This window comes from Hirundo rustica, chromosome 29 (assembly GCF_015227805.2).
Source record: "Hirundo rustica isolate bHirRus1 chromosome 29, bHirRus1.pri.v3, whole genome shotgun sequence".
In the NCBI taxonomy this organism is placed as follows: domain Eukaryota; kingdom Metazoa; phylum Chordata; class Aves; order Passeriformes; family Hirundinidae; genus Hirundo; species Hirundo rustica.
Genome location: NC_053478.1, coordinates 1,313,599 through 1,323,812, shown reverse-complemented (window position 1 = coordinate 1,323,812; position 10,214 = coordinate 1,313,599). Strand labels below are relative to the sequence as shown.

Below are 10,214 nucleotides of genomic sequence, written 5' to 3'. Positions count from 1 at the left end.
CCCCCCCGTTCGCACCGCCGGTACCGGGCACTGGGATGACCCGGAACGCCGGGATCCGAGGGCTCGGGATGAGTGGAATCCCGGGCCCCGAGGGGCGGGGTGCCGGGGCAGGGATGCCAGCGGAGGGCGGGATGCCGGAGTGGAGGGCGGGATGCCGGAGCCGGGCCGGGCGCTCGGGGCTCTCTCCCGGGCCGCTCCGGCCCCGGCGCTCCGGGCCCGCCCGGCCAAAGTCCCAGCGCCATGAGCGGGGCCCCGGGCGGCCGCCGCCCGACCTTCCCCGGGCTCCCAGGTAGGGCCGGGGGGCTCGGGGAGGCTCGGGGAGGCTCCGGGCCCTTGGAGCCCCGCACCCAGTGTCGGTCCCCGCAGGGGAGCGGGTGCTTGAGGAGGCGGCGGGCGCCCGGCAGCGCCGCGGGAGCGGCGGCGGCTCCGTCCCGGGGACGCTGCTCTGCACCGACCGCCGCCTCGCCTTCCTGCCCGGCCAGGTGCGACGGGAACGCCAGGAACAAACGCTGGGAATAAGCGGCAGCGGGGCCGCGGGGGCTCCGCGTCGCCTGCCCGGGGGGACCCCTGCCTCCAACCGCACCCCGAACCCATCCCGAACCCATCCCACCCTATCCCGACCCTCGGCTCAGCCCAACCCCGTCGCATCCCTGACTCCCATCCCGGCTCCATCCCGGCTCCTTGGCGGCAGAACGCGCCGTGCTCACCCCGGGAACTCCTCACTGCAGGACGTAGCGGGGGACAAGGGGACAGCTGGGTCCAGATCCATCCCCACCACCCTTCCCGGGACTCGGGGCACACTCTGGGGCAGTTCCCAGCCCTCCCCAATCTCCCACAGGCTGCCGGCTCCCGTGGCCTCCTCCGCTCGGAGGACGAGGTGGCCCTGCCCTGCATCCACAAACTGGTGGCAGGTAATGGGCGCAGCCAGGGGCACGGAGGATGAGCTGGGCAGGTCCCGGCCTCCGCCGGCCCTGACAGCCTCATCCCCCTGAGCCCAGCCAGCAGCTTCTCCAAGCCCAAGGTGCTGACAGCCGCCTCCACCCTCAAGTTCATCCCCGAGGAACTCGCTGTCTTCTGCCGGGATTTCCGCATGCTCCACTTCTACTTCCCCGAGGACGGGCTGGCTCCGCAGGCGTTCCGGGTGAGCCGGGGAGCAGCGGAGGTGGTGCGCCCTCGCTCCGGGGCACCCCCGAGTCCCGGCACAGCCTGGGGAGCTCACAGCCCATCCCTGGCTGCCCTCGCAGGTGGCCAACGCCATCGCACGGGCACGGGAGGCCGCGGCGTGGCTGGGGGACACTGCCCAGGGACACGCTGGCTGGGTCCTGCCCCCAGAGGAGGAGGAGGAGGAGGAGGATGAGGAGGAGGAGGAAGGCTTGTCCACCACGCTGCTCTTCGAGAGCCTGTGGGACTGGGAGAAGGAGCTGCAGCGTCTCGGCGCAGCGGGCTGGAGGGTGAGCGCCGTCAATGAGCGCTTCGACATGGCCCCCAGGTACGTCCATCCCTCCCATGGGGCCCCCAAGGCCGCCTGAGCCACTGGAAGCGACCCCTGCCACTTGGGGGGGACCCCACCGAGTGTCCCGCCTTCCCACAGCCTCCCCCAGTACCTCTGGGTGCCCAGTGGCCTTCTGGACCACGACCTCAAGCGAACCTTCGCCCACTTCCAGGAGCGTCGGGTGCCTGTGAGTGCCCGGGCGGGCCCTGGCGGGGTGGGGGGCACCGGGAGGGGGATGAGGGGGCTTCACCCCCCCCGTTTCTCTTTGCAGCGCCTGTGCTGGCACCACCCGGGCGGGGGGGACCTGCTGAGAGCCGCCGGCTTCCAGCCGGCCTCGGAGCCAGGCAGCGAAGACGTGAGGTGGGTCCCAAGGGAATGGGGGGCTGAGGGGGTGCCCCCCGGCCTGGCCCCACCTGCCCCGTGCCCCCCCAGGTGCCTGGAGACGCTGCTGCTGGGGGGCCGCGGGCCCTGCGTGTTGGCCGACGCGGCCGAGCTGCCCACGCTCGCCGACATCCAGCTGGCACACCTGAGGCTGCGGGCGCTCTGCCTGCCTGGTGAGAGGCGCTGGGGGCACCCTGGGGACCCCCTAATCCTGCCTGGGGGGGGGGCTGGAACCTCCCCTCCGCTCAAACCCCATCCCACGGGATGCAGGTGCGGTGGCAGAGGAGAAGTGGCTCTCGGCCCTGGAGGGGACGCGCTGGCTGGAACACGTCCGGTGAGCAGGGGGCAAGGGGGATCTTTGGGGTGTAGGGGAAAATTTGGGGGGCAAGGGGGATCTTTGTGGTGTAAGGGGGAATTCAGGGGGGCAAGGCAGCCCTTTGGGGTGTAGGGAGGAAATTCACCCCAAACCCCATGGTGGAATGTCCCCTCCCAAGCCCACCTGGCACTGTGGGGTGATGAGGGCATTGTGGTGGGGACACGAACCACCCGACTGTGGCTTTTTGGGGTGCCCTGAACCCCCGGGTTTGCCCCCCCTCCCCAGCACCTGCCTGAGAAAAGCCGTGGAGGTGGTGTCGCTGCTGGCAGGGAAGCGCTGCTCCGTGGTCCTGCAAGGTGAGAGACACCGGGATGGGAGACGGAAAAAGACGGAGGGGGCTGGAAAGGGGAGACGCGCCCCTCACCACTTCACCCCGCCAGAACCCTCGGACCGGGACCTGAACTGCCTGCTGGCCTCTCTGGTGCAGCTCCTGGGGGACCCCCACGCCCGCTCCCTGCCTGGCTTCCAGAGCCTGGTGCAGCGGGAGTGGGTGGCAGCAGGACACCCCTTCCCACACCGGCTGGGGCTGCTCCGCCGGGACAGCCCCCGAGAGGAGGTGAGACCCTGAGACCCCCACTGCTGTCCCACTGGGGTGACAGGAGTGGGGACACCCCCGAGAGGAGGTGAGACCCTGAGACCCCCACTGCTGTCCTGCTGGGGTGACAGGAGTGGGGACAGCCCCAGAGAGGAGGTGAGACCCTGAGACTCCCACTGCTGTCCTACTGGGGTGACAGGAGTGGGGACAGCCCCTGAGAGGAGGTGAGACCCTGAGACCCCCACTGCTGTCCTACTGGGGTGACAGCAGTGGGGACACCCCAGAGAGGAGGTGACACCCCCACTGCTGTCCTATTGGGGTGACAGGAGTGGGGACACCCCAGAGAGGAGGTGACACCCCCATTGCTGTCCTATTGGGGTGACAGCAGTGGGGACACCCCCGAGAGGAGGTGAGGCCCCCCCATCCCATATCCTGCCCCCCAGGCCCCCGTGTTCCTGCTGTTCCTGGACTGCACGTGGCAGCTCCTGTGGCAGTTCCCGGCAGATTTTGGCTTCACCGAGGCTTTTCTCCTGGCGCTGCACGACAGCAGCTTCAGCCCCTACTTCAGCACTTTCCGCTTCAGCTGCCAGCGCCAGCGGCGCCACAGCAGCACGGTGAGGGGCAGGGGCACAGCGCTGCGCCCCCAAACTCTCCCCTTTCTTCTCCTCACTCTGTTTCTGGGGATGGGCACCCCCAGATCTCCCCTTCTTTTCCTCCCCCCCCACTCCGTGCCTCAGTTTCCCCATCCCAAATGGGAGGAGGAGGGGGGAACTGACTTCCCAACTCTTCCCCTCGCAGTCCCAGCTCCCCAGCCAGACCTACCGGCCCGTGGGGGGCTGGCAGGACCCTGTGGGGCGCAGGAGGGGCCCCGGCGCCTGCGCCTTTCCCCCGGTGTGGGCCTGGGGCCGGCGCTACACCCGGCAGCAGCAGCAGCAATTCCGGAACCCCGCGGGACCCCCGGGCCCTGCTCAGCCCCTGGCTCCAGGCACGGTGAGGAGCCTGACTGTGCTGCACCTTTCCTCTGCACCTCCCGTTTGTCCTTCTGGTTCCCCCCCCTTTTTTTTTTTTCCCCCTTTATCCCTCTTGTTCCCCCTCTCCATTTCCTCTTTCCAGCCCTCTTTTATTCCTATTTCCCTCCCCAGTTTTCCCTTCCCAACGGATTTCTCCCCTTTTTGTTTTCCCCCTAATCCCCACCCTCTCATCCCTCAGCCCGGCTGGAATTCTCTCCGTTTTCCCTAAATCCCCTGTTTTGCCCCTTTCCCAGCCTGCAGACCTGTCAGGGGGTCCCAGGCCGGTGCTGACGCTGGCTAAGGGCTCCTTGTGCCCCCACTCCCTGCCCTGGTGGAACCGACCCCCCCTGCGCCCCCCGCACCGCCTGTCCCCGAGCTCGGGGACCCCAGGGGGGCTCTTGGGGACCGGCCACCCGCCCCCGGGGCTGCTGCTGCCCTGCACCGCCGCGCCCTGCATCCGCCTCTGGCACCGCTGCTACCTCAGGGGGCTGCCCCAGGAACAGGTACTGGGGAAACTGAGGCACGGGGGAAGGCTGGGGTTTGGTTTTGGGGGGGGGGGGGTCCCGGTTTGGGGGGGCTGGGGGTGAGGGTGGACACGACTCGTGTCCATCCAGCTGTGTGTGCAGCAGGGGGGATGGATGGATGGACAGACGGACACGGGGTCTGTCCATCCTACCCTGTCCGTGTCCCCGTCCTGTGCTGGACATCGTGGCCCGCGTTACCATCCTCGTGTCCCTGTCCTACGATGAACACTCTGCCCTATCCATCTTCCCGTCCCTGTGTTCCCGTCCCTGTCCTGTGTCCCCATCCCGTGCCGGACATCCTCCCTCAGCAGCGTGGGCGCTTGCCCCCATCCCTGTCCGGGCTGGCTGAGGAGCTGGAGCTGCTCCAGGACCGGCTGCACGCCTGGAACACGCGGAGACCCCACTGAGACCCCACTGAGACCCCACTGAGACCCCACTGAGACCCCACTGAGGGCACCTGGCCCCAGCCCAGCTCCGGGGTTCCGCCGGGATCGCTCGGATTTGGGGACTCTGCAACAACCCGGTGCTTCCCACTGCTCCCTGCGGCTGCTCCCGACTACCTCTGGGTGCTTGGGGCTCCCGAGGTGTCCCCGATGCTGGACGGGGTCACGGTTTTCCATTAAATTCGTGCTGCTTCCATGAGGCTCGAGGGGCTCAGGGACGGGGGAATCGGGGGAGATGCCGCGGGACTGGAACGGGCATGGCAGTGGGCATGGAAGAATGGGGGGGGGACGCTGCGGGGAGCCCAGACCTTCGGCGCTGGGGTCAGAGGGCACTGAGGGCACTGCTGGCACTGTCGCCAGGGCCGTGTGTCGCGAGGGCCGTGTCGCGACAGAAGGGGCAGCGCCGCCCGCCCGCACTCAAGATGGCGGCCGCGCCTTCGCCGCGTGACGCCGCTTTCCCGCCCCTCCGCGCGCTTGCGCGCTGACGTCACTCGCGCGTGCTTGCGTGCGTGCGCTGCGCGCGCGGGGAGGGAGCGGGACAAGATGGCGGCGGGGCCGATTTCAGAGAGGAACCAGGGTGGGAATGGCCGGGAGGGATGTGGGACACCGGGGACGGGGTGGGAACGGCCGGGAGGGATGTGGGACACCGGGGACGGGGTGGGAACGGCCGGGAGGGATGTGGGACACCGGGGACGGGGTGGGAACGGCCGAGAGGGATGTGGGACACCGGGGACGGGGTGGGAACGGCCGGGGGAGGTGTGGGACACAGGGGACGGGGTGGGAACGGCCGGGGGGATGTGGGACACCGGGGACGGGGAGAGCCCCGGGGGAACGCTGTGGGCACTGAGGGGGACGACGCGGAGGTCCTGCGGGTACGCCAGGGGCATCGGGGGGTGCTGGGATGGATTCTGAGGGAGGATGGAGAAGTCCTTGGTGTATCCTGGGAGGGGATTTTGGGCTCCCTGCGGACGCGGAGTGGGGCGCAGGGGCCGTGGTGGGGTCTGGTTTGCCGAAGGATAAAGGGGGGCTGTGGGGTCGCCTCCTGGATTTAAGGGCTAACGGGAGTGGGGGGCTTTGATTGATTTGAGTGATGCCAGCCCCGTTATCCCCCGTTATCCCCGGGCTCTGACCTCGATTGCTCACAGATGCCACGGTTTACGTGGGGGGCCTGGACGAGAAGGTCAGCGAGCCCCTGCTCTGGGAGCTCTTCCTGCAGGCCGGGCCGGTGGTCAACACGCACATGCCCAAGGACCGGGTCACGGGCCAGCACCAGGGTGAGGGACCCCCAAAATCCCAACGAGCTGGGGGTGGGATTGGGGCATGGAAGAGGGGGATCAATCCTCTGTCCCTCAGGAGGTGTCGAGCCCCCAGGGTTTGAATTAAGTGGGGACCGAATCAAGTATTGGGTGGTGTTTAAATGAAGTCAAGGGGGGTTCAGTCTGTAATTAAAGGAGGTTTTCAATGAGCTGGAGTTTTAAATCGAGTGGGGTGGTGTGGGGGAGGTCTCGTTCTGCCCTGAAGTCCTTTTGGGGATCCCCCTTGGAGGTGTCTTACCCTTCCCCTGAGCCCCTTCGGGATCCCCCAGGCTACGGCTTCGTGGAGTTCCTGAGCGAGGAGGACGCCGACTACGCCATCAAGATCATGAACATGATCAAGCTCTACGGGAAACCCATCCGGGTGAACAAGGCCTCGGCCCACAACAAGAACCTGGACGTGGGCGCCAACATCTTCATCGGCAACCTGGACCCCGAGATCGACGAGAAGCTGCTCTACGACACCTTCAGCGCCTTCGGCGTCATCCTGCAGACCCCCAAGATCATGCGGGACCCCGACACGGGCAACTCCAAGGGCTACGCCTTCATCAACTTCGCCAGCTTCGACGCGTCGGACGCGGCCATCGAGGCCATGAACGGGCAGTACCTGTGCAACCGCCCCATCACCGTGTCCTACGCCTTCAAGAAGGACTCCAAGGGCGAGCGGCACGGCTCGGCGGCCGAGCGGCTGCTGGCGGCTCAGAACCCCCTCTCCCAGGCCGACCGGCCCCACCAGCTCTTCGCCGACGCCCCTCCGCCCCCGTCCGTGCCCGCGCCCGTGGTCACCGCGCTGGGGCCTGGCGTCACCCCGCCAGGTGGGTGCTACGTCCAGGCTGGTGCTTGAGGTGTTATCCCGGTTGTTACACCCTCTTTTCCCAAGTTTTGTTGGGTTTTTTTTCCTGCCGGTTTCGGGTTTTTTCCTCCTCCCACCTCTCCTGCTTCACATCCTCGCTGTTTTCCAGGCCTGCCTCCCCCCGGCTCGTTCCCGCCACCGGTGCCGCCGCCCGGAGCGCTGCCCCCGGGGATGCCCCCGGCCATGCCGCCACCACCGATGCCACCGGGAGCCGGAGCGCCGGGACCCCCCTCGGGAGCTGCCCCCGCCGGGGGACACCCTCCTCATCCTCACCCCTTCCCGCCGGGAGGGATGCACCACCCAGGTACGGGGCCTGAGGGGGGGGATCCTCGTTTTCCTGGACACGGGGTGGGGGTTGAAATTCCTGAAGGATTTTTCGGGGGGTTCAGGAAGTTATTGATGTCTGGGAGGCACCAGAGCAGGGAGAGGCATTGGGTGTGGGAAGGTGTGGGAGGAAGACTCACAGGAAGGCAGGAGGTAATTTTGGCATTTAGTAGTTTAACAAAACCAGTTTTTCCCCCCATTCCCCACGTTTTGGCCCTGGCAAGGAGCTGAGTCTGCATCTCAGCTCCTGGGTTCGAGAGCTCAGGTTTTTGTGAAATGCGCAGTTCAACGATTCTCTGGGATTTGTTTGATCCTGCGGCTCCAGCGCCTCCCTAATTAGGGAGCTTTGTGTGATCCTGCTCTGGCCACGGCAGGAACAGATGCTGGCAGGGCCTGAGCGGAGCCAATTACACCTGGCCAGGGAAAATGAGGCTGGGGAGGAAAGAATCCTTTTTTTTTAATGGGAAAAAATGGGAAAAAGGAAATTTGGGTGGACCAACGGGGCAGCCTTGAGCTTTAGGTCACTCTGGGAGCTTCAGGGGTGGGAATTCCTCACCATCCCAGGGCTGCACACGCTCTGTCTCCCATCACGCTTGCGTCCAATCCCTTTTCCTCTTGCCGAAAAACTCCGTGTTCCCTCCCCTCTGAGCCCCTTTCCGGCAGCAGCAGCTCCCCTTTTGCTGGAACCCCGGGGAGCCGCCGCTTTGTCCCTGACTCCGTCGCGTCCCGCCAGGAATGCCGCCGATGCAGGTGCACCACGGACCGCCCGGGATGGGGCAGCACCACCCGGGACCGCCGGGCTCCGGAGGGCAGCCGCCCCCCCGGCCCCCCCCGGGAATGCCGCACCCCGGGCCGCCCCCCATGGGGCTGCCCCCTCGGGGGCCGCATTTCGGCTCTCCCATGGGTGAGTGGGGTCTGTCCTGGGCTGGGGGGGCTGCGATTGAGGGGATGCGCAGTGGAGCAAGAGCTGGCGCTCCTCCGGCTGTGGGGTGTTCCTGGGGTTTCCTCGTTGTGACACGGGGTAAACACGGGATAAAACATTCCCCACACCCCACGGGGGGGTGTCGGGAGAAATTCCTGGTTTTGGGACCCCCCCACACACAGAGGGAGTGTTGGCCAAGTTGGGGGCACCAGGGGAATTTGGGAGGGAAGATGGGACCAGTGGTCTGTGTTCTTTCAGGGGGCCTTGGGGGGCTCTGGGCTTGAGGGGCTCTGTCCTATCCTGTGTGGGTTTCATGGGCACCTCCAGGGAAATTTGGGAGGTAAAATGGGACCAGTGGTCTGTGTTTTTTCAGGGGGCTTGGGGGGCTCTGTCCTTTCCTTGCGTGGGTGTGGTGGGCACCTCCAGGGAGATTTGGGAGGTAAAATGGAACCAGTGGTCCGTGTTCTTCCAGGGGGGCTTGGGGGGCTCTGTCCTATCCCTGTGTGGGTTTCATGGGCACCTCCAGGGAAATTTGGGAGGTGAAATGGGACCAGTGGTCTGTGTTTTTTCAGGGGGCTTGGGGGGCTCTGTCCTATCCCTGTGTGGGTTTCATAGGCACCTCCAGGGAAATTTGGGAGATGAAATGGGACCAGTGGTCTGTGTTTTTTCAGGGGGGCTTGGGGGGCTCTGTCCTTTCCCCCTGGTCCTGGTGCTGACCCCCCCTGTCCCTCACAGGTCACCCTGGGCCGCTGCCGCACCACGGGCTCCGCGGGCCCCCGCCGCTGATGCCGCCCCACGGCTACAACGGGCCCCCCCGGCCCCCTCCCTACGGCTACCAGAGGGTCCCGCTGCCCCCTCGGCCAGCCCAGAGACCCCCTGGAGTCCCCCCCCGCGGGCCCCTGAGGGGACCCCTGCCCTGAGAGGTGGGGGGCTCTCTGCTCCCCATCCGCAGCCCCTCGTGTCAACATTCCTGTTCCTGCTAGGGGATGGGGGCCGTTCCCCTTCGCCTCCCTGGTTTTTTCTCCCTGTTTTTCTTTTTATAATGTTGATTTCCCTCCTTCTCCGCACCTCCTCCCGTTCCTCTACCCCTGGAAGCTTTTCCGAGCTTCTTTTTACCGGGTTTGTTGGTTTTGTATGGAAGGCAGTGGCCGCCCGCCGGCGAATAAAAGGATTTGGGAACCAAAATTGTCCCCGGATTGGGGGTGAGGCTCTGCCCGTTTGTTGCCAGCCGAGATCTCTTCCCTGCTTCCATCCAGGTGGGAAATCCTGGAGTCTGGATGGGCTAAGGAAGGGAGGGACGAGGTTGGAACCCCCCCTGCTGATCCTTCACGTCCAGAAATGTGGGGAGAATCCCACGTGTGCCGCTGGAGCGAGTGGATGTAGGTGTAGGGTGGGATGTGTGGTGTGGGAATTGGGGGTTCCCCGTGGTGCTGAGAGCCAAGGGGCTTAAAGAGATCTCCAGTATCCAAAGAACTGGGTGGTTCCTGTCTGGATCCAGCGAGCCCCAGGGTGGCATTTCTCTGCCACCAGGATCCACCCGGGGCAGCCAATCTCCCTTCACGGACACAGCCATCATCCCCTTCTCCCCTGGAGTCGTCTGCTGTCACCCCCAATTTTATCCCATCATCCCTGGTGCTATCCTGTCATTCCCAGTTATATCCTACCTTCCCTCTGATTGTAGTCCAGCGTCAGCCCTGATTTTCTCCCTTTTCAGCCCATTTTATCCCGTTCCCCCCCCCAGACTTTATCCCATCATCCCCCTGCTTTTATCCCATTCCCCTCGCTGTGTTTTAGGCGCCCTCGGACAGGAGGAGCCGTTCTCTGTCCTGCTGCCAAGCCCGATAATTCCCTCTGATGATCCACAAAAAATCCCCCAGGGCCCGTGACAGTGGCACATGAGTCACCGAGTGCCCGAGGATGTGGCACTCAGAACTGGCTCCATCCCCCTGCCCTGGGGCTGGAATTAGCTCCATCCTCCTGTCCTGGGGCTGGAACTCTCTTCATCCTCCTGCCCTGGGGCTGGAATTAGCTCCATCCTCCT

At 65.8% G+C, this 10,214-nt stretch overlaps 2 protein-coding genes across 2 annotated transcripts; both read left to right on the top strand.

Moving 5' to 3' along the window:
• Positions 1–240: 240 nt before the first annotated feature.
• Positions 241–4,955, top strand: MTMR11 (myotubularin related protein 11). The gene is made up of 15 exons (XM_040087970.1): positions 241–289; positions 367–522; positions 633–911; positions 999–1,141; positions 1,245–1,489; positions 1,592–1,679; positions 1,764–1,852; positions 1,925–2,046; positions 2,144–2,207; positions 2,475–2,545; positions 2,630–2,805; positions 3,228–3,398; positions 3,583–3,774; positions 4,049–4,297; positions 4,627–4,955. The coding sequence occupies exons 1-15, from the start codon at positions 241–243 to the stop codon at positions 4,723–4,725; spliced, it is 2,193 nt and encodes a 730-aa protein (XP_039943904.1). The 3' UTR covers positions 4,726–4,955.
• A 303-nt stretch (positions 4,956–5,258) lies between these two features.
• On the top strand, positions 5,259–9,358 carry SF3B4 (splicing factor 3b subunit 4). The gene is made up of 6 exons (XM_040088096.2): positions 5,259–5,338; positions 5,907–6,035; positions 6,347–6,889; positions 7,037–7,231; positions 7,985–8,155; positions 8,909–9,358. The coding sequence occupies exons 1-6, from the start codon at positions 5,305–5,307 to the stop codon at positions 9,091–9,093; spliced, it is 1,257 nt and encodes a 418-aa protein (XP_039944030.1). The 5' UTR covers positions 5,259–5,304; the 3' UTR covers positions 9,094–9,358.
• Positions 9,359–10,214: the final 856 nt, after the last annotated feature.

Excerpts from the sequence above, each read along its gene's own strand:
- MTMR11 (XM_040087970.1), top strand. The coding sequence starts at position 241 with ATGAGCGGGGCCCCGGGCGGCCGCCGCCCGACCTTCCCCGGGCTCCCA. Across the intron at positions 290-366 it reads GACCTTCCCCGGGCTCCCAG|GGGAGCGGGTGCTTGAGGAG; the intron begins GTAGGGCCGGGG and ends CGGTCCCCGCAG. Across the intron at positions 3,399-3,582 it reads AGCGGCGCCACAGCAGCACG|TCCCAGCTCCCCAGCCAGAC; the intron begins GTGAGGGGCAGG and ends TTCCCCTCGCAG.
- SF3B4 (XM_040088096.2), top strand. The coding sequence starts at position 5,305 with ATGGCGGCGGGGCCGATTTCAGAGAGGAACCAGG. Across the intron at positions 6,890-7,036 it reads GCCTGGCGTCACCCCGCCAG|GCCTGCCTCCCCCCGGCTCG; the intron begins GTGGGTGCTACG and ends GCTGTTTTCCAG. Across the intron at positions 7,232-7,984 it reads GGGAGGGATGCACCACCCAG|GAATGCCGCCGATGCAGGTG; the intron begins GTACGGGGCCTG and ends GCGTCCCGCCAG.